The sequence below is a fragment of the Microcebus murinus genome, chromosome 18 (genome assembly GCF_040939455.1).
Source record: "Microcebus murinus isolate Inina chromosome 18, M.murinus_Inina_mat1.0, whole genome shotgun sequence".
Taxonomy (NCBI): Eukaryota; Metazoa; Chordata; class Mammalia; order Primates; family Cheirogaleidae; genus Microcebus; species Microcebus murinus.
Window position 1 is genome coordinate 16,796,029 of NC_134121.1, and position 22,392 is coordinate 16,818,420.

The 22,392-nt window shown below is 58.7% G+C and overlaps 1 protein-coding gene across 1 annotated transcript in view; it reads left to right on the forward strand.

The window, feature by feature from the left end:
- Positions 1-22,392, forward strand: part of SPNS2 (SPNS lysolipid transporter 2, sphingosine-1-phosphate) — a 35,557-nt gene that overhangs the window by 11,090 nt on the left and 2,075 nt on the right. Inside the window, exons 2-12 of the mRNA XM_012779185.3 lie at positions 1,812-1,877; positions 11,942-12,078; positions 16,353-16,504; positions 16,759-16,825; positions 17,943-18,085; positions 18,420-18,572; positions 18,685-18,874; positions 19,211-19,276; positions 21,458-21,556; positions 21,646-21,809; positions 22,290-22,336. Of these exons, the coding sequence (XP_012634639.1) occupies positions 1,812-1,877; positions 11,942-12,078; positions 16,353-16,504; positions 16,759-16,825; positions 17,943-18,085; positions 18,420-18,572; positions 18,685-18,874; positions 19,211-19,276; positions 21,458-21,556; positions 21,646-21,809; positions 22,290-22,332 (1,280 nt within the window). The 3' untranslated portion in view covers positions 22,333-22,336. The remainder of the gene's footprint in view (positions 1-1,811; positions 1,878-11,941; positions 12,079-16,352; positions 16,505-16,758; positions 16,826-17,942; positions 18,086-18,419; positions 18,573-18,684; positions 18,875-19,210; positions 19,277-21,457; positions 21,557-21,645; positions 21,810-22,289; positions 22,337-22,392) is intronic.

Here is a 22,392-nt window from a genome sequence, read left to right on the forward strand (position 1 = left end):
GTGCCGGGCGGGGGGCTGGAGGGCCCCGAGGCACGCAGAGCTGCGCAGTGTGGCAGGAGAACACGCTTTGGTTTTCGGCAACAGACGTGGTTTCACAGCTCACCTCCGAAACCTAACGCGCTGTATGGCAGAAGAATTCACGTCTAGAGCTTCAGGTGGTGTCTGGACTAGACTTGGAGGAGTGGCAGGAATTAGCACAGCTGACAAAGTTGTACCAGGACAGAAGAGGAAGTGCAAGGGTCGGGCCGTGCGCGGTTTGGGGTGCCTGGAGCAGGGGGCTGGGGGTGGGGTGCTGAGCAGCCAGGCTGGAGGGTGGGGTTCGCAGGGCTGAACCTGCAGCCTGCCCGCCCTGATGGGGCTCTGAGGCTGGGTCGGGGCACCCCGCATGTGGCACTAGTGGCCTTGCCATCCACAGGCCTGGGACCGGCCCCAGGCTTCTGCCTTCAAGGCAAAGCCGCAGCCCTCCGTGGTTATTAAGTCATTAACTGGGCCTCACACAGCCTCTTCATTATGGGTAATTATGGTGAATCCACTCGGGCGGGCGCTAACAAGGAGGAGCCAGCTTCTCTGGGCTGTCAGGGTGCGAGGACATCAGCCAGTCTGGCCCTGCATCCCGGGACCTCGCTCGGCATCCCAGCCTGGGTCTCTGGAGGGACAGGGACGTTCCATTCTCCTCGCCCTTTTGCGCCCCCGGCCCCAGCTGTGGGACGGGACCCTCATACAGTGCTCAGAGATTCCACTTCCCCTCCACTTCCCTGTTGTGTGACTTTGAGCACATGGCTTGACCTTCTATGCCTCAGTTTCCTCATCTGTCACAGGAATAGCAGTACCAGCCGCCTAAGGCTGTATGAGGATTAAACAAGCATGTAACGCTCAATAATGCAAGCCGTCATTATTTTTAATGCTGTCGTCATCGCCATCATCATGATGAACGTCCCCCATCTGGGCGTCCCCCAAAGGCCTCTGTCACCTGTATGGAGGGCTCCCGGGGCCAAAGCCCTGTCTCCTCTTCCTTTCTACCTGTCCCTTCTCAGTGCAGATGTGCTGTGGGCATAGCGGCTCCGGCCTGTGGCCCTCGGGTCCTGCTGTCCTCAGAGATAAGTTGAGGCGGGGACCCCCGGGTCTCCCTCAGGAGTCCTGGTTGAGCCCCAAGATAGGCGGGAGAGGGCCAGGATCCTGCCGGCCCCACCATGCGGTCGTGGCTCTGTCTGTGTGTTGGCAGCCGTGGGTGGTTTCTAGGTGTTCTAGTTCTCCCCCTTCACACGCGCAGCCCTAATGGGAAAGAAAACAGGGGTAGCTGCGACTGGGAGCAGGTGCGGCCTCAAGGAACCCCCTTCCCCAAGGAGCCGCCTGCCCTCAAGGAAGCAGGCCCGGAGCCTTGCCTGCTTCCCTCTGCGTCCCAGCTCCTGTGCCTGGAAATGGGGGGTCCTGCTTATCATCCCGAGGACAGGAGGGATGAGTGTGTGTGTTTGCACGTGTATGCATGCATTTGTGCGCATGTGCAAGTGAGCCAGTGTGTGCGCTGCTGCGAGCCACCCTGCCCCCTCCCTGGCCAGAGGGCTCCCCGCAGCTTTCAGGCCTGCCCAGTGCTCTCTGGGCTGTGGGCTTGGTGGTCACCCCGAGGGCAGGGCCCAGGTCCGCTGCTCAGGTCCCGGCACCCGATCCAAGGCTGGGTCACGTGGGTGGAGTCACAGCAGGGTGGGAGTTCGGCAGACAGGGCCGGGCTGGCCCAGGGTCGCCAGGGGTGGGGTGGGGCAGTGTGGACACCCCGGCCTCAGACGTGGCCAGTGAGCACCTCTGTCTCCCTGCAGGCGTCCTTCTGGACATCCAGCAGCACTTCGGGGTCAAGGACCGAGGCGCCGGCTTGCTGCAGTCAGGTGAGCCCCCTGCCCAGGTGTTGGCATCTTGGGTCTCGCTCTCATCGACCCCATCTCTACCTGGTCTCTCCTCTCCAGCCCAGACTCCCAGACAGGGCGTGGGCTTTGCTTCCCAAACCCACTATTGCCACTGCTTCCATGAGCCTCTGTCTCTTTTCTTGTAGCAAATGAGTAACACCTGCCCCGCGGGTGGACATGGGAGATAAATGAGAGTATAGGTCAAAAGTCCAAGCCCATGAAAGGGGCCTTTCCTTTGGGTCTTGGGGCCTCACTGGGACCGGCGATCTGGGTTCCATCCCGAGGCTGGTAAAGGGGACTCCTTAAGCCAGTGGGTTGGGCAATAGCAGCAGAGCCTTGTTGACCTTGTTCCCACCCCCTACTCTCCCTGCATTCCTTCTACCACCATCAACCTGGGAATCACCTCCTAGCTGGCAAGGTGAAAGCTCCACTGCTCAGCCCCAAGTGGCACCTGAGAGGCTGGGTCCTGGCCTAGACTTGGGCCTGAGGCTCCCTGCCCCCTTCTCCTCTGGGCCCAGTGTCTGAAGGGTGGCCAGGGCCAGCGCCTGGGTCCCCCAGGCTGTTGTAAGTTGGGCCAGAGCAGTGTGGAAGGCTGTTAGGCGCTTATCCCAGCCTATCAGCACCTGCTCTGGGGACCATGTCTCCCTTGCCCCTGCCCTACCCCGCCACGGCCCCGGGGGAGCCAGGCTGAGGCCATGTGGGCTGTACCCTCAGCAGGACACAGTCCAGTGCTGCGACCCAGGGCTGGGGCAGGAGGCCTGGAACTGACTTGGCCCCAGCCTTGCTGTGTGGCCCTGGCCTGGTCCCTGCCTGTCCCTGGGCCCTTGGCCCTGGAGTCCATCTGGCTGTGAGGCCCAGTCAGACCTGTGACAGAAAGTCCCTGGTCTGCATTCTAGTGGCAAACCCCCTCCCCTGCCCGCCTTCCCAGGAGGGAGGGGTGGATGGAGCTGGCTCTGTCCAGGAACCTGCCTGACCTGTCTAGGTGGCATTCCAGTATGCACAATGCCTCCTGAGCTCACAGTATGCCACAGCCACTCAGCCTGCCAGGCCAGCTGTCCTTATACCCTGGAAGGGGGCTTTGGGGCTCAGAAAATGGGGATATAATGGCTCCAGGGCTCAGTGAAGCCTGACCCTGCTAGGGCGGGCAAAGCTGTGTGGTCCAGTGTCCTCTGGCAGACATCACCTGGCGGATATAAGCCCAAGCCCCTCCCCTGCCCCTTCCTGGGCCTCCCTGGCTGGGACAGAATAAGTCAGCCCACCCTGCGGCCTGAGAAAGGTCCTTCTGGCCTGCTGGGCTCTGCACATGTAAGCTGGGAAGATGGATTTCAAACCAGGTGGGAGTGTGGGAGGGGGATGGGCTGCCAGGCTGGCAAGGAAAGGGCAGGAGAGAGCCTGGCTGCCCAGCCCCCACCCCGTATGGTCCCTGAGTCATTGAGTCTCATCCTCTCCTGGCCTCGGCCTTGCTGACTGATCTGGAGTGAGGCTCCCTCCATTTAACCCCCACTGAGCGAGGTCAGGGCCAGCACAGCCTCCCAGGGAGTAGAGTATGGTGGGGCATTGGCCCCAAGGCAGGTGTGAGGGTCCAAGGACCCTGGTTCCTTGTGTGGTTATGTCCCAGCTGGCCTCTTGGCTCAAGAGAGAAGCCATGCAGTCCCTGCTTCTCACTGGTGACCCGGCTTGAAATGGGCAAGTCACCCACAGGCATCATGTCGCTGATTTTCCCAGTAACCCTGCAGGCTCCTTTTGTGAGCTTCACTTGTCACATGAAGAAACAGTGGTCAAGAGAGGGAAGCAGCTCGCGTAAGGGCTCACGGCAGAGAGGAGAGAGCCCCACTCCGGCCTCTGCACATGCTGCCCGCCCAGTGTCTGGCATCTCATCGTCCCCGGGGTGGGTGCCGCTGGGCCACGCTGGAAATTCCCAGCATTGTCAGAGGCCTGCGGTCCTTACCCCGTGGCCCTCACCCTGCCACCCACCTGGGCGCAGGCGGGATGGATCCCAGGACCATCCTCGCCCCTTCAGCCACCGAGCCAAGAAGCCAGTCAAGCTAGACCGGTGGGCAGCTAGGCAAGTCCCCTAATTGGCCCGTGCCCCAGGCACCTGCGCCTTCCCAAGCCCGATAAGGTCGGAGCCAGGCGGAGGGCGCCAGCCAGGTGCTGGTGCTCGCCCAGATCAAAGGGCCAGGGCTGAGAGCGGGGCTTATTTGTGGGCACCAGGGGCTGCTGGGCCTGGAGGCAGGGTGGCGGGTGACTGAGAGTTAGGCCTGGGCCTGCCCCTGCCCTTTCCTCTCGGGACCAGACGAGCCAGCTTTCAGAAGCCCCCCTGCAGACTGCCAGCTCAGGCCTGGTCCGCGTCACCTGCAGGAGGCACAGCTCAGCCTCTGCGGAAGCCCACGGCAGGGTTGCCGCTCTCGGTCTTGCTGCCGTGGGAGGTGAGGATGCCCGTGGCCTACACCTAAAGGGCCAGCTGTCACTGAGCCTGCTGCTTGGCAGGCCCTGCCCAGGTTCCGTTCCTGCCCTCAGGCTGGTTCCCTCCATCTGTAGGAGCAGAAAAGATATTATCCTGTCACCACTTGGGCACACGGGGACTGTGGGAGCAGTCGATGACCGAGCATGTGCGCCTAGCTCTGGGTGGTGGCAGGTGGAGAAGACATCCCTAGGAAGGGGACATTTGAGTGGGGCTTTGAAGGATGAGTTAGAGTTTATTCAGGGTAAAGGACTTCTGGTCAGTGTGTCAGATTGAGTAGATGCGTGAAACCCTCCTTCCTCCTCGAAGGTAGATAAAATAGCTGGCCTGTGGTCCTAGCACTCTGGGAGGCTGAGGTGGGAGGATGGCTTGAGGTCAGGAGTTCGAGACCAGCCTGAGCAAGAGCGAGAGACCCTATCTCTACTAAACATAGAAAAATTAGCCGGATGTGGTAGTGCATACCTGTAGTCCCAGCTAGTTGGGAGGCTGGGGCAGGAGGATCACTTGAGCCCAGGAGTTTGAGGTTGCAATGGGAGCTACAATGACACCATTGCACTCTACCCAGGGTGATAGAGTGAGAGTCTCAAAAAAAAAAAAAAAAAAAAGCTAGATAAAATATGCCAAGAAAACATGTTTAAATTATATAACTGAACTTGAAAGCTGAAGCTAACAGGGAAATTCCCAGGTGTCAGAAGCAAAGAGCTGAACTCCAAAAACTGGAGTGGGAGCTGGAATTGAAGCTGAGTGATGCAAAGTGTTTAGGGACCAAATACATAGAAGCTTGTTACAGTATTTTTAATATAAATATTTTATCATGAAAAATTTTAAATAGTCGTAAAAAATAGAGAATAATACAACAAACTTCCATATACTCATCAGCCAGATTCATCAAAGTGTCACCAGCCTAGCCCAGTTTCCAGACTTGGGGTTTCCTCATGCCGGGCAATGTAGGGTTGGGGTCCAGTGTCACATGGGTGATTCAGTTTCCACCTAAGCTCCCTGATCCCAAGCTGTGTCCCCAGGCTGGTGGGTGGCTTTTCTGGTGGAGCTCCTTTTCACGGATGGACATTTCCTTCCTGGCTCCGGATTTATGCAGAGAGCCTAGTTCCAGTCCCTGCTCTGTCCAGGCCTGTGGCTTCCACCCCCTCCCCCACGTAGGCCTTTTGTTTCCAGGGACCCCAGCGGCAGTAAATCCCAAATGCTCTGTAGGGAAGCCTTCGTGACCCAGAACCTACATGGAACACAAGTGACGATTCCCACTGGAGCCAAACTCAAATTGAAAATTTAATAGAACACAGAGGAATTTCACCTCTGTGAGAAGGAGTCAGTCAGCCCCCAAAATGGGAAAACAGACTGAAGAAGTGCAAAGAATAGACTCATCTTAAAGGAACTTTAAAATTAGGTATGCTTAATTTTCAAAGCTCTAAAGGAAAGGGTAGGATTTGTAAGACAGGAATAGACTGGCCTGAGCAAGAGTAAGATCCTGTCTCTACAAAAAATAGTAACATTAGCCAGGCGTGGTGGTCCATGCCTGTAGTCCCAGCTACTTGGGAGGCTGAGGCAGGAGGAGCACTGGAGCCCAAGAGTTTGAGGTTGCTGTGAGCTAGGCTGATGCCACTGCACTATAGCCAGGGTGACAGAGAGAGAGAATCTCTCAGAAAAAAAAAAAAAAGAATAGTACATTATGAAAAAAGAACAGGGGAATGTTTAAACTAATATTCAAAAATTCTAGAAGTAAAAAATGTAAGTATTGAAATAAAAAATTTAATAATTAGATGAGTTCATGAGTAGACTAGACCGAGTTGAAGAGAAAATCAGCAAATTAGAAGATGGACCAGAGGAAATCAGCATATATTCAGCACAGGGAGGAGGGAGTGAGAGTGCAGGTTGTTTGTATCACTGCCTGGTTTTAGTGACCGGTGGTTTGTTAGCCATGGGCCCCGGAGTGTGGGGAGAATGGAGGGAGAGAAGCCCGGACAGTGGGCAGGGCCTGACTGTGAAAGGCTTGAAGGCTAGGATAAGCACTGGATTTCGTCTTGGGGCAGTGGGTAGACAGAGAAGGTTTTGGAGCAGATCTGTGTAAGATATTCTTATCAGGATGTTCACTATGGGGCCCCGTGTAGGAATGAATGGGAGAGGAGGCTGGAGGCCCAAGGCTGGGGTTTGTGGGGTCATGCGGAAGTGCCAGGATGGGGGTGGGGAAGAGGAGGAGAGTGGGGTTAGAGGAAGAGCCAGCTCAGACTGAAACCAGACAGTGCCTGTGCTTTGGGGCTGAGTCTCCTTCTGGCCTTTCTTTCTCCTCTCTTGGCCAGCGTGGTGACATCCTCCAGCTTCAGCGGACTTGGTTCTGAAGGCAAAGCTGGCAGCCCCTGTGGCTGTCCCCTAGGGTCCTCCCGTTCAAAGGGAGGTCCAAGAACCTCATTCTCCCTGAGTCCTGAGCGGTAAACACAGGGTTTATATCCTGCGGAGGGGCTACAGGAGGAGGTGGTTCCCATTCTCCCAGCAGGAAGTCTGAGCACGTGGGCTTTCAGGCTCCCATGGGGCAGCTGGTCCTGAGTGCTCTGAGTTGGCTTGGCTGGCAACTCAGCTGTCCCGTGGCTGGCAGAGCCTGACCCCTGCCCCACGCATGCCTGAGCATCCTCCCTGGCCACAGGATGTGCAGGATGGTGGGTCTTCTCCAAATCACAGGTCAGCCAGAATCTGGACTTTGTAACAGTATCCCTGGTTGAGCCCAGGCTGGGGCCAGACGCAGGCTCCAAGGCCACAGAGTGGGTGCCCAGGGCTCCCCAGCTCAGACCTTGCCCTCTCCTGCCCCAACACCACTTCTGGGGTCAAATAGGCCATGTGTACGGTGAGGGTGGCTCCCCCCACTAGGGGCGGGGGTCCCGGGGCTGCCCACCAGGACATAGACTTCCCCATGGGGGCTATTCTGAGCTCTGGGCCACCATGAGAGTGGACAGCACCTTAGGCATTCTGACTTTCTGGTGGTTTCTGGCCAGCCCCGTGAGGAGGAGGGGTGAAGTGGAGGGGGTGGGGGGCCCTGACTCCTCCCACCTGGCTCTCTGGGGCCCTGCCCGCTGGGCCTGGCTCCCTGCCCTGCAGCTCCATTGTCCCAGACCTGTGGGCTCAGCACAGGAGAGCGGAGCGAGGGCTTCCCCACGCCCCGCCACAGGATGCCCTTCTGCGGGAACTGCCGGGAAAGCCGCCCCCACCAAAGGCAGGGGTGGGGCAGGGCAGCCGGTCTGCCCAGAAAGCTCTCCTCGAACAAACAAAGACCACGGGGCTGGGGGGTGGTGGGCAGGGGAAGCTTCTAGCCTGGGGGCCCCGCCTGGGCTGGTCTTTATTTGCAGCAGAGCTGCCTGCTGGCGGGCGAGCCTCTGTGCCCCTGTGCCCCATGGGACATGGCTCACGCGCCCTTTGCCCGGGCTGTTCCTTCTGCCAGGAACGTTCTCCCACATCCCCACCCTGGCTGTGTGCGGGCCCCTCCGCTGGCCTGTGACATCCCAGAGAGCCCAGGGGAGGGGGTCCTCCCTCCTGTCTGCCCCGAGTGGAGGGGAGGGCAGCAAAGAGGGATCCCACCTCCCTCCTGACCCTGGACTCCCTGGTCCCCAGGGGGAAGGCACAGAGGGGCAGGCGGTGGTCCAGACTGCCCTTGCCTGATTCACTGTGTCATCTTGGGCAAGTTCCTCCACCTCTTGGGGCCTCAATGGCCCCAGCTGTAAAATGGGGACAGACATGGGGGAGCTAAGATGGGCTAAGGGCATGTGGGTGCTTGGTTACGTGTGTCCGGCTGGGGCCAGCAGCTGGGGACCAGGTACACCTGCTTCTCCTATGGTCCTGGGTGCTTCTGCCCACCCCAACGAGCAGACAGAAAGCCAGGGGTCCAAAGGGCCTGGAGGGGCTGCCCTTCCTGCTCCACCATGGGTAGTAGGGAGGGGATGGACCAGGATGGCCGGGGTCTGGTTGAGCCCTGGGCCACATCCCTTCAGCACTTCTGCACCCACCCACTGGGGACTTCTTCCAGTGCTCCGCCTTGATGGGGGAGAACGGAACATGCTGTGGGTCTCTGTTGCCCTCTAAAAAGCAAACCCAGTCCTGGTCCCTAGGGCCCAGTTCTCCCTCCACGGCCTCATCTCCCACTGATTCCTCCACAGCCTTCTCATGCTGCAGCCTGGCCCGTCCCCTCGCTGTCCCCAACACACCGTGAACTTTCTCTGACCTTGGGAACATCAGCTGGGACCTTCCCCCTTCCCAGCCTGGCAGTCTGTGATGTGATTTAAAGCAAGGACTCTGGGGTCTGCCAAACTGGGGTTTAAATTCTGGCTCTAGCCACGCACTAGCTGTGTGATATCACTTCTTTCAGCCACTGTTGTCTCCTCTGTAAGATGAAGATAATAGTGAGATTCAAAAGAGATAATCTGTGCATACGTCAAGGGTGCGTCCTGGGCCTTGCCTGTAATAAGTGCTCCATAAATGGTAACTGTAGTTATTATTAACAATAAGCATTATGCATCGTTAACTCTTATACGATATTGCTTAAAAGATTTGGAATTTATATTTTCATATATATTGATTTTAAGTATTATCACGGTAAACTCCTATGCATGCTTCAATGCCTGGCGTTGACATCACCATCTCCAGGAAGCCTCCCTTCCGCTATCCTGGCAGGATCTGGTGCTCTTTGCTGGTTCCTCAGCACTTCAGCCTCTTAAGCTGGACAACCCATGGGCAGGATCTGTCCCCTGGCCACACAGGAGGCAGCCCCTACTGTGATTCTTTCTGTCCATTCCCTACCTAACAGACAGGCACAGAAAGAACAATTCTCTCTCCTCCCCCCAACATGCAACTGGAAATCTCCTTCCTGCCCACATCCTGATCTGATCTCAGGCAGTCCTGAGAGGCAGGCTCAGCAGGAAAAATTCTTTCTCTAGGTGTGAGGAAATAATTTCTGCCTTGGCTAATGCAAACAAAGGCCGAATGTTGACCGAGGCCAGGCCACTCTGGGCAGGGTGTGGCATTGAGCATTTTACCTACGCTATCTCGCCCCACGCTCAGGGCAACCTTAGAGGGCTATTTTTATCTTCATTTTTCAGATGAGGAAGTTGGCGTGCCTGAGCTTGTTTATACTGGCTCCTGGGAGTCGCTTGTCAAATTTTCAGGAATTGTGTGAGCTGACTGTTAAACACAACCATTGTTAAAAACTAAATTATTTAAACTTACGATTAAATAATTTATATTAAAAACAAAGGTAATAAATACTGAAAGGTCATCGCTTCCTAATTATTTTACTATGTTTAATTATTATCTATATTCTTAAGGTTAATGATGTCTATTTTATCTGTGTGGTAGAAACACTGTACAATGGTGTGTTACTACACATCTTCCCAGATCTGATCAGTGACATTATGTTGGTGGCTTGGGATCAGCCATGGTGGAAGTATTTATACTAAGAAAATTAGCAAACACTACATGCCAGGGCTCCCCAGCCGCTTGTTCAGAGAGCCGGTTGTTAAACATTGACCAGCACACCACTGAAGTCGAGACACAGAAAGGTGGTGACCTGTCTAAGGGTACCAGCCGGGAAGGAATAGAGCCGAATTCCAGCCCAAGCAGTGTGTCTCAGGTGCCCACATTTGTGCACCTCCATGCTGATTCTGCCCAAGGCCCCGAATCACACAGAATTGGGATTAACAGGTCTCCTCCCGCCCCCACCACCCACGCACCCTCACCAGCCTGCTCTTGCTGGGGTAGAAGAGGGGCAGTCGCCCCTCCAGCCCAGTCCAGGCACCTCTGCCCAGCCCTCTGACCCCTTGTTCCCCTCCCTCCATCCTTGTCCCCTCCCCTGCCTTTCTCTTCTCCCAGCCCCGCCTCACCAGGGACTCGGAGCAGCCGAGACCACGCACACATTGAGCCTGGCGGTCAGAGGCCAGCCACTGGCTGCCCTGGCTGCCCACCCCGGCCTTTGTCTGGCCATCTGCCCGTCAGCTGTGGGACTTACTCCCAGGGGGGAGGCATGGGGGCTGCCTCTCTGTGTGACCCAGGGTCTGAGCCCCTTCATCTCACCTGGGACCTCCAAGCTCCCTCCCATCACTGACAGTGCCCCCTCCTCAACCCCCCCATGGAGTCCTCTAAAACTCTGCTGCTCTCTTGTTCCAGAAGACCAAAGCCAGGGCCCATCTCTCCTTTGCTCGGCATTCTCTAGTGTTTTCCTTTCTCACCCGTGGAAGCCATGGTCATCATGGTGGGCCACAAGGCTGTACCCTACCTGGCCGGTCAACCTTATCTCCCACCCCTTCCCTCCATCCCTCTGCTCCGGCCACTCTGGCTTCTTTCCTGTTCCTTCAAAGTGCTGAGTACACTCCAGCCCCAGGGCCTTTGCACTTGCTGTTCTTGCCCCTCGATATTTGCATGATTTATTTCCTTACCTCCTCTAGGACTTTGCTGACATGCCACCTTCTCTGATCCCTCTATTGTAAATCGTGGCATCTGCTCTCTTTCTCTCTCTCACACACACTGATGCTTCCCAGCTCCTGTTTTGCCTCTCTCACCCTTTGTAGCACTTGTCACCGTCTGACATCCCGTGTTATTTATTTATTGTCGATTTCTCCTTGCCAGAATGAAGGATCCACAGGGCAGGCCTTTTTGTCTGTTTTATTCATCGCTGTCTCCCAAACACCCAAACAGTGCCATAGGCCAGGTGCATTGCAGATACTAAAAAAAAATCGTTGCACGAATGGATGGTTGGATGGAGGGATGGGTGGATGGATGAATAAATGATAGTGTTTTCTACTGTCAGAAAAGCCTCTGCAGCTCCCTGGGAGAGAGGGTGGCTGTGTGACCTGGCAGGTGTGAGACCTGGGGTTTCTGGTCCAGTTCTGCCCTGATTTGCTGTGTGACTTTGGGTAGATCCCTCTCCTTCTCTGATCCTCTTTCCCAAGTATGATGCCTGCAGTGTGATAAAGTATAAGGGATACAGATTCTGGAGCCAGAGAGATGGGGACAAATCCCCAATGGGACATTCACTGCCTGTGGGGCCTTGGGCATGTCATTTTCCCCTCTGAATCTGTCTCCTGGTCTGTGAGGTGGGAGAGGGTTCGGAAAGATACACAAGATACTATGTGGTGAGCTCCCAGAGCAGGGCCTGGCATATAGAAAGCACCCAACAAATAGATCTTTACTCTTTTAAAAGGTTGGCCGGGCACGGTGGCTCATGCCTGTTATCCCAGCACCCTGGGAGGCCAAGGCTGGAGGATCCCTTGAGCCTGGGAGTTTGAGACCAGCCTGGGCAACATAGTGAGACCCCATCTCTACAAAATAATAATAAATAAAAAGTACCCAAAGAGGGCTCACCCTAAACTGGACAAACTTTGGACTTCACGTTAGAGAGGACCCAGTAAGCCCTTTCCCGCGTCCCCTGGGCAGGAGCCCGGTGGAGGTGGCCCCTGCTGAGCTGCTTCCTGGGTCCCTGGCCCGGGCTCGGCTTTGGTTCACAGGCATGTGGCCTCAAGCCAGGCGGTGTGGGCAGGTGGGCCCAGCCAGGGGGACCCCGTGCCGTCCCTGAAACTCCCCTCTCCCTGCACAGTGTTCATCTGCAGCTTCATGGTGGCTGCCCCCATCTTCGGCTACCTGGGCGACCGCTTCAACAGAAAGGTGATCCTCAGCTGTGGCATTTTCTTCTGGTCGGCAGTGACCTTCTCCAGCTCCTTCATCCCCCAGCAGGTGAGGCCCGCCCTGGCGTCCCACCCGGCGTCCCTGCTCGTCCCATCCCTGTGTCCTGGTCCTTCCAGTGGCTGGCGAGTCTCACTGGCCTACGTTGGCCCGGCCTGGGGCTTGAACCCCAGACAGCGTCTTCCCCGTGCAGAAGGACGAGGGCGTCTTTGGGTACGTCTGTAAACCAGCCCTCCTCCTGGCCTGACCCGAGGGACTCGCAGCCCTGTGTGGTGTTCTGACTTTTTGGGCTGTCCTCTGGTCGGGGACGGATGCTGGGACACCAGGGACAGGGCGAGCAAGTCTGGCCTGGGAGCGAGGACCTTGCTCTACTGCTACCTGGCTGTGTGAACCCAGGTGAGTCACTACCCCTCTTTGGTTCTCGCTCAGTTTGCTCAGCTAATTCCTTGGGTCAAAGTGCCGGGGAGGCGGACATCAATTCAACATAAAGAAGATGTTTCTCACATGGCTCTCATCACCCTGGATTTGAATATTCCAACTCTGTTGCTCACTTAGCTTTGTGACCTGGAAAAACGTACTTAACCTCTCTGAGCCTCAGTTTCCTCATCTTTAAAATGGGGCTAGTACTTCCCAACTTGAAGGTTTCTTGTGAGAAATGACTGAGCTAATGAATGTCCAGACCCTGGAATGTGACAGGTGTTCAACAAGTCATATTTCTGTTCTTTCTTCCAAAGAGGAGCTATGTTGCCTGTGAGGTAGTGAGTTTCCCACCACTAGGGGTATTCAAGCAGAGGGTACATAATCACATGATGGCTGCTTTAGAGAGAGATGGAGGAGGAAGGGGAGAAGATCAGGATCTGTCTTCAGGGAGCCTTCAGTCTGGCCCTGTCCTGGGGAGCACCCAGGCTCAGGGGTAGGAAGATGTCATAGGAGCTCCCATGCTCAGAGCCTTCAAGATGTGCAAAGTGCTGAGAGTCCTCCCTGAAAAGAGGGCGGTCTCTTGAAATCCATGGCATCAGGGAAGGCTTCCTGGAGGAGGTGGCATTTGAGCAGGGTAGGCGGGCCTGGGAGATTAGGCCTATTGCAGAAGATAGCAGGGGCAGAGAGAGCAAACCCACAGAGGGAGAGATGGTGGCGTGTGTTGAAAGAATGAGGAGGATTGTGTTTTGGCTGTGAAGGAAGGCAGCGACAGAGGGACTGGGCTTCCTCCCAGGGCAGTTGGAGCCCTGGAAGAGTTTGAAGAGGGACAGGGGTGGGGTCAGATTGGGGTTGGTGGAGGGGAGATTGGAGGGAGGGCAGAGAGTATCTGCAGGTTTGCAGGGGGCAATTTTGCTTCCTGGGGCAGCTTCATGGAGGAGGGTCAGGCCTGGTGACCTCCAAGCCCAGAGTGGCCAGCAGAGCCTGGCGGCCACAGTCAAAAATAAGACCTGGGCTAGGTGTGTAGCTCACGTCTGTGATCCTAGTGCTTTGGGAGGTCGAGGTGGGAGGATTGCTTGAGGCCAGAAGTTCGAGATCAGCCTGGGCAACATAGTGAGACCCTGTGTCTGCAAAAAATAGAAAAATTAGTTGAGTAACAGAATTCAACTTGTACTCCCTAAATCTACTTTAAAAAAATGTAAAGAAAAAAATTAGTAGGACGTGGTGGTGCATGCCTGTAGTCCCAGCCACTTGGGAGGCTGAGGCAGGAGGATCTCTTGAGCCCAGGAGTTTGAGGCTACAGTGAGCTATGATCACACCAGTGCACTCCAGCCTGGGCGACAGAGACCCTGTCTCTTAAAATAAAAAAACAAAAATGAAAACACAGGAACTGGACCAGAAGCCTCTAGGACCCCTGTGGGCCTCATCCTGTGCCTGGCCAGGCCCCTGGTTACTGACCTCTGGGGCTGCTTCTGGGCCTGACCAGTGAGTCCAGGACCAGGATGCCAGGGCTGAGCCCCCTCTTCATGTGCAGTGGGAGAGGGCGGGTGGGGAGAGAAGATGAGCAGAGGCAGAGAGGGAAGCAGACAAACCACCCCGATTAATCTATAAATTCATAGCAGTCACAGTTTGAGTCTCATGGGGGTTTTGATGGACCTTGGCAATGTGATTCTGAGAAAATGCCTAGGAACGGCCAAGAACATTGTGAAAAATAACAATGAAAGGGGACTTGCCCTATCAGTTATCAAAATACAGCTATTCCGACTCAAACAGCAGAGGGCCAGACTAAGATCAGTGAAACAGAGCCCTGCAGTTCTACGGGGATTTAGTGTAGGATGAAAGTTGCATCTCAAACAAATGGTTTGTGGAGAACAGACTGTCCACCTGCATGGAAAAAAACAAGTTTGGTCTGCATTTCACACCATACTGCAGAATAAATTCCAGGTAAGCGAAAGTCAAGCACAAAGCTAATTCTGAAATCTACAAATCAACGAGAAAAAGACGACCTAGTAGAAAAACGGGCAAAGGACAGTTCCGGGCAATTCCAGGAGAAGATACCCAAACGACCAATAAATGTAAGAAGAGTCAGTGCTCAGACTCTCTCAGACTCTCGAGCCATCGGGGAGCTGCAAATTGAAGCAACAATGAGATCCCATTTCGCACCCATCAGATTGGCAGCAATTAAAAGGGTTGACAATACCAAGTGTTATTAAAGCTGTGGGGAACCGGGGACTCAGCCCTGCAGGCGGGAGTGTACCTTGGTGGCGCTTCTGGAGAGCAAAATGGCAGGATCTCGTAACACTGTCCCAGCCTTCTGCTTGGAGGTTTAGACCCAAGAGAGAAGCTCCCGCGTGTGCACGGACGTCCACTGCGGTCCTGTAACAGATAAAAAGAGGGAAGCCATCTAAGTGGCCGGCCCTGTGCGTGCACGGCTAAACGGGCTGTATCGTACTGTGAGACCCTTGACAGCGAAAGAATGAGCTAGATCTCTGTTAACCAGCATACGTGGGTTTCAGCAAGATAAGAATGAGAGGGAAGGGAAGTTACGGGTGAGATGCACGGAGCGGTCCTTTGATGTTCGTCTTTGCCCGCGTGTGCAAGCCACGGGCCGAGGTGGCTTTGCAACAGAGGCGCAATAAAGCGGGTCCCCGTGGGCGGCGGTGGTGGTGGGGTGGGGGGTGGTGGTGGTGGTGGGGGAGCAGGAGCCCTCCTGCCGTTAGCGCACTGAGGACGATGACTGGCGGGGTCTCTCCCATCCTCTTTCTCTAAAATCTGCCGAACAGACAGTGTAGGAGAATGTCTTTATGATTTGGGGGTGGAGCAGGCCTTCCTGTACAGGACGTGAAATCCAGAAGCCAGTAAGGAGAAATCAACAGATTTGACAGCATCCAATGAAACAAAACAACCGGAAGCCCCCCCGTGTGCGGAAACTCTCCTCGAAGTTGGAAGAAGGATGACAAAAACATAGATCACACAGGATCGATACCTGGGACGCAGAAAAGCTGATATAAATCAATGCAAACGAGGCAAACGGCCCAGCAGAGAAACAGGCCCAGGCTGGATGGTTTCCCAGGGAGGGAAACGGAGGCTTGGGGCTAAGGGAGGAGAGGGAGATGGGGACAGCGAGAGGGTGAAACAGCCCCAGGTGTCAGAGGCGGTGGGTGGCACCCAAGGGCACAGCAGGCCAGGGGCGAGGTGGGCAGACGGGGGGGGGGGTGGAATCCGAGAGACCCTGGGGAGGGCTGGACGGGAGCGCTGCTGCCGGGTGGGTGGCCAGGGCGGGGCTGGGGAAAGATGACCAGGCTGGGTTCTCAGGCCCTGGGCAGCGGGGGGACGGTGGGGGCAGGTCCACATCAAAGGGGCAGTGCCACCAGCAGCTGGCATGGCCCCACCCTTCCCCGCTCAGCTGGGTTTTGTCCTTTGATGTGTGTAGGGGGCAGCTCTGAGCCCCCTGGGCTGTCCTGCCCCTCCTTGCTCACACTGGGCCCTCCAGTGCTGCCAGGGTTGGCCCAGCCATCCTGCTTAGGCAAGGGACACGGTGCGGGGGAGGAGGGCTGACTTGTGGCTCCTGAGGCGGGGCCAGAGCCAGGGCGGAGGTCTCCCTGTTGGGGGGGTGGTGGAGACGCAGGCTTCCCTCCCCAGTGCTTACGGGGACAGAGGGGCCTGTCCAGTCCCACCCCAGCACTGTGCCAGCCACGCCCCATCAGACCCACTATACAGAGGGGCAAACTGAGGCCCAGAGTGGCCTGGGGGTGTAGTCTTGGCTGCGGCACGGGTGGGCTCCCTCCTCTCCCCAGCTCCTGGACCCCGTGGGGGAGGGGAGCAAAGTGGGAAGCAAGGACAGGCAGGTGGAAGGGAGGACGAGGAGGAGCGGTGGGTCCCCAGCATTTTCTGCCCTTCCCCCACAGTACTTCTGGCTGCTAGTCCTGTCCCGGGGGCTGGTGGGCATCGGCGAGGCCAGCTACTCCACCATCGCGCCCACCATCATCGGCGACCTCTTCACCAAGAACACGCGCACGCTCATGCTGTCCGTCTTCTACTTCGCCATCCCGCTGGGCAGGTGAGAGTGGGAGATGCCGGGGTTTGGGCGAGGGTCGGGCGGGGTCGCTCTGACTTCTGAGCGCTCCCTCCCCCTGGGGTTCCGGCCCAGGCAGGTGCCCTCGGGGAACTGAACATGTGGGCGATCAGCCTTGGGGGAGTGCCTGGACCTGCTCCGTGGCCAGCCGGTGGGGGGGGGGCTGACCTGTAGGCCAGCGAGGGTCCCCGCCCCCAGCCCCGTCCTGCCCAACCTGACATGTGTCCCTCTCTCTGCAGCGGCCTAGGCTACATCACTGGCTCCAGCGTGAAGCAGGCAGCTGGGGACTGGCACTGGGCCTTGAGGGTAAGCCCCAGGTCCCCGCGCAAGAAGGCACCCCCAGTCCAGCTCTTGTCCCTGAGTTGCCCAGAGATTCCAACCTAGTCTAGATCCCAGGCCGAACCCCCCAGTCTTCCTCCCTTGCCTGCCTGGGCTCTGAAGTCCTTGCCCTTCTAGATTAGGCCCTTCTAGATTCCAGCGGGCTGGAATCTTCCACCCTGGGAGTCCCAGGTTGAGAGGACCAAGGATTCTCCCACCACGTCAGGAAATTCCAGGGCCACCGTGGTGCTTCCTGCTCGAGCCCTGGCGCTGTGCTAGTGTAAGGCTGGGACAAGACCTCCGTGTGGGGCCCCCGGGGTCTGGAGCCACTTCCTGTCTCGCCGGAGGGTTCGGGGCAAGTGACCAAGGCCACAGGACAGTGCAATCGGAGGAAACAGAGATCCCCAGTCTCTCGGAGAAGCGGAAGCTTAAGACAAAGTGTTTTTTCCTCAAAAGCAGGAAGGAATCAGCCTCCGTGGAATTTCTTGTCGGGGGGCGAGCGCGGGTGGCTTGGAGAGGAACTCCCCAGTCCATGGCTCCCGGGCCAGGCGGGGTGGGGACAGATTTCTGTGTTCTCAGGGGCTGCTGGAGGTGCTGGTGTGGGCCCCTCCCAAAGGACAGCTGCCAGCTGCTGTTAGCTGGAAGCTTCACGCCCAGCCAGTCCCTTCCCGGTGCCCGGTGCCCGACAGGGTGACGAGCCCACCTGGGGAGCTTCCCTAATCCCAGGGGGATGAGCAGGGCTGGTATCTGGCTCCCTGCCTCCAGGAGCGAACTCTCTTCCTTCAAAGTCATCATTCCACCTGTCTGTCCATCTGTCCGTGCATTGATCCATTCATTGTCCCTTCCTTCTTCATTCGGCCTGCCAGTCTTCCTTTCACCCTCTCCTTCCTGTCCTGCCCCTGGTCTGGACATTCCATTTCGCTCCCCCAAGCCCTTGGCTGACCTCATCCCTGGTGGCCTTGCTCACCCCGCAGTCGGGAGGGCTGGGCAGATACCAGGGCAGCTGGGGCCGGAGAGGGCGTGGCTGCCTGCGCCCCTCCCAGCGCAGCAGAGACAACGCCCACTGGGCCCTGGGCCCCTAACTTCATGCCCCCTTCGCCACCAGGTGTCCCCTGTCCTGGGCATGATTACAGGAACGCTCATCCTTGTCCTGGTCCCGGCCACTAAGAGAGGCCATGCTGACCAGCTGGGGGGGCAGCTCAAGGTCCGGACCTCGTGGCTCCGTGACATGAAGGCCCTGATCCGAAAGTGAGTACCGCTGGGAGAGGTCTGGTGGGGAGAGGGAAGGGTGTCAACATGACAAGCACCCCCCCATCCCCCTGCAGGGCGGCCCACCAGGGCCCTCAGCCGGACTCCCCACCATCTCCACTGCCCATGGTACTAGGAGTGGCATTTTGGCCACTAGAGTTTATTATTCCTGCAACCTGAACCCTCACTCCCAGGCCCTGTAAGGGGAGGCATTGGAGGCCGCCTCTCCCGGCGGCCTCCAATGGTGTGAGGTGTGACAGAGGAGGCAGCCTCCCAGGCCCTGACATCTGGCGCTGCCTGCGGGTGCTGAGGGGTGTCCTGGCCTTGTCCCCAGCCGCAGCTACGTCTTCTCCTCCCTGGCCACGTCTGCTGTGTCCTTCGCCACGGGGGCCCTGGGCATGTGGATCCCGCTGTACCTGCACCGCGCTCAGGTCGTGCAGAAGACGGTGGAGACGTGCAACAGCCCACCCTGTGGGGCCAAGGACAGGTAGGGCCGGGCGGGGTGGACACAGGGTGGTGAGGGACCCCGCATGGGAGAGCTCCTCTGCCTCAGCCTTGGCCACCTCTCAACCTGTGCCGCCTGTCTTCTGTCCCCACAGTCTCATCTTTGGGGCTATCACCTGCTTTACCGGCTTTCTGGGCGTGGTCACGGGTGCAGGGGCCACGCGCTGGTGCCGCCTGCGCACGCAGCGGGCTGACCCACTGGTGTGTGCCGTGGGCATGCTGGGTTCTGCCATCTTCATCTGCCTGATCTTCGTGGCCGCCAAGACCAGCATCGTGGGAGCCTATGTGAGTGCAGGGGGGAGGCGAGGGAGCTGGGGGGAGCTGGGGCCGGGCCTCGGGAGGTCCTGGAACAGAAGTCTGGTCTGACTTGCTGGACCCTCCGTCCCCACAGGGAGGCTCCGTCCTTTGGCTGCCGGCTCCTGCTCTGTCCACGCCTGGTGTCTCAGGGCTGTGGGCACGGCTTGGACCCACTAGTTCGTTTTGAGCCTGACTGTTAGGAGATGGGGGCCGGGGGAGGGAGGCTCTGGGGGCTCCCTGCCAGCAGCCAGTGTGCAGGGGCAGCCCAGGGCTGCTGGTGGGTGGAGGGGGCCCCTGACGACTGCTCTGCTCTCTCCCGGGTAGGTCTGTATCTTTGTCGGGGAGACGCTGCTGTTTTCTAACTGGGCCATCACTGCGGACATCCTCATGGTGAGCCAGGCAGGCCAAGGTCATCTCGTGCTGGGCCAGGCCTCTGGACTTCTCAGGGAGCTGGGGAGGGCAGTGCAGGGGTGGGAGAGCTGGCAGTGCTTGGTGAGGGGAGGGTGAGCCCAGGGGCAAGGAGGGGATCCGAGATTTGGGGGTCTGCATCAGAGCAGGGCAGGAACACAGAGGATGGAGCAGGCGGATGGGGTGAGACATGGGGACTGGGTAGGGAGGCGGTGTCTTGAGGCTCAGGTTAGTGGCTGGGAGGCTGGTAGTGCCAGGCTGGCACCGAGGTGGCGCTGCCTGCCAGTGCTCCTCCCCCAGCGTGTGAGCGTCCATGGGCGCTGCCCCTCCCAGCTCAGCCCGGGTCCCAGGCGTGCCCGCCCGAGTGCCTGTGGCTGGGGCTGGGTGGACAGAGGCTGTCTTCACAGCGCCAACAATGGGCTGCAGACCAGCCGGCCAGGGACAAAGGGCTGTCTGAGCGGCTGGCAGGGGCTTGTTCCCTGGGTGGGGACAGGAGCACTCTGGGAGCAGCCAGGAGGGGCCGTGGCCCAGGAACTTGTGGCAGTCTGGGGGTGGCAGGAATGTGACACTTGGTCCCGTTCTGGGGAGTCCTCCAGGTCAGCATCGGGAGGGGACTGGGAGAAGAGTGTGCAGGGGACAGGAAGTGTGCAGAGTGTCTAGAAGGTGCCAGGGAAGGGCCTGGAGCAGGGGGAGCGAGTCCTCATGGGTAGACCCTCAGGAGGGTTGGGGTTTGGTGCCAAGGCATGGGACAGCCCAGGAGATGAGTCTCCCTGGCATCGGGGCCCCTGCTAGCTCCCTTACTTGAGGAAGCCAGCCTCACTCCACCAGAGCTTCCCAGCAGGCCCACTTGCCCCTGGGCTCTCTCTGTCCCCCACCAGTCCCCTGGCTGGGTGGAGGTGGTGGGAGGTCTGACTCAGCTCTGTGCTCAGCCTGGGGCCAGTGGGGTGGGCAGGGTCACTGCACAGGCCCAGAGTGAAGGGAGCAGCGAGTCCCTGTGACTCAAGTGCCCTGGGTGCCGGGCAGGAGCCCTCCCTGGCCTCCGCCCCCTGGGGTAGCCCCTAGCAGCTGCTGACAGGGTCTGGGTCCCAGGGAAATCATGTCCCAGTTTACTAAGCGTCACTGCCCAGTGACTGTCGCTGGAAATGGGGCCACTCAGTTTCACTAGATCCAGGTCTCTTTCCACCCCCACCTCCCCCACCACGGGGTGCCCAGTGGGCGCTGGCTGCTGGTACATGCTCCCCATGGAGGCTGGTGCTCTCAATAGGAGAGGCAGCGGGGGTGGGGGCGCAGGGGCTGCCCAGGGGCACCTGTGAGCTGGCTGCTGCCTGCCCCGCCCCAGCCCCCCCCCCAACTGTGGCCCACCCAGCTTTGGAGCTGCCACCCCCATGGGTCAGGGCCTACCTGGTCTGATGGGGGGTCTGGGCCCAGTGGTTGCTGGCATTTGGTGGCGGGGGTGCCCCCGGCTACAAGTGGAGGCTCTTCCAGGCAGGGTCCTGCTTCAACACGCCCTGTCCCAGTCACACCTGGGCCTCCCTGGGTCCTCGTGGAAGGGACAAAGGGTCTTTTGCTTGTTGGGAGGTGAGGGCAAGGGGCGGAGAAGCCAGGGTGCTAGGTCAGAGCTGCCTGACGCCACGTGTGGTCCTTCAGGAATGCCTCTCTGGGCCTCGGTGTCCTTGGCCACAGCTCTTGCCTGCCCAGCAGGGCCAAGTGCACACGCTAAGGCAGCCCTGCCAGTCCCGGTGGCTCGGGGACCCCAAGGGCCAGAGAGCTCTGGACTAAAGGCCTCTACCGCCTGGTACCAGGGTGACCCCCACATTTTCTCCCCTTGACTGGATGTAGTTGGGGAGGGAGGTGAAGATTTCTGTCTCTGAGGTGAGGGCCTAGGGGGATGGCAGGTTTGGGGGCTGACAAGGGCAGTCTGGGGCGGGTCTCAGTGGTCTGCGCTGGGGCTGGAGGTTTGAGAACTGAAGCCGTGAATGGGAGGCTCGGGAAGGGGCAGGTGGAGCTGAGGAGCGGCAGTGCTGACGGGAAGGGCCCAGGGGAGAGAGGTGCCAACTGTGGGTCAGGATTGAGCCCGAGGGTGTGGGGGCTTCGGAAGTGCTGTGGCCCGGGCGGTGGGTGGGCCTGGCTCCCCGGCCACTGACCTGCCGGCCTCTCCCGCAGTACGTGGTCATCCCCACCCGACGGGCCACCGCCGTGGCCTTGCAGAGCTTCACCTCCCACCTGCTGGGGGACGCCGGAAGCCCCTACCTCATTGGCTACGTGAGTGGCCCGGGGCGGCTGGCCCGGGGAGGTGGGGGGTCTCCTGGAGGGCGGCCCTGCCCTGACGTCTGCCCCCCCAATGCTCACAGATCTCGGACCTGATCCGCCAGAGCACCAAGGACTCCCCGCTCTGGGAGTTCCTGAGCCTGGGCTACGCCCTCATGCTCTGCCCCTTCGTCGTGGTCCTGGGGGGCATGTTCTTCCTCGCCACTGCTCTCTTCTTCCTCAGTGACCGCGACAAGGCTGAGCAACAGTGAGTGGGGGTGAGGGTGGGCCAAGGGGACGGTCACCTACTGTGCGTGCGGGTGGGCGACCTGGCTGCTGGGGTCCTGGGCCCGGTCGCAGCTGCACCCCAGCCCCTAGGCCCTCCCGGGCCCGGGCTTGAAGCCAGCGTTGGCCTGGCGCTGTGGGAGCCCACAGGGTGGGCCGGCGGGTGCCAGGCCTATGCCTAGTGGTTCTAGACGTGGGTTTTTCTCTGGAGTTAAATGGGTTTCAGAGCTGGGACCCTCGCCTTTTCCTTTTCCTCTCATTTTCTGACTTCTTTCTCCTTTCTTCTTTACTCCTGTGTCTCTCCTCTCCCGACCCCTGGGCTCTCCCACCTCCCCCTGGGGCTGACGAGGTCCCTGCCCAGCACCTCCGGTCAGCCGGCCCCCGCGACGCGATGCGCCAGAGCAGTGCCCGGGCCCGGCCCCCGCTGACGCGCCACCCTGACCCCCGCCCGTCTCTCCCCCAGGGTGAACCAGCTGGCGGTGCTGCCCGCATCCGTGAAAGTCTGAGGCGGTGAGTGCAGGCCAGGGAGACCCTGGGAGGGGCCGAGGGTGGCACTCCTGTGGCAG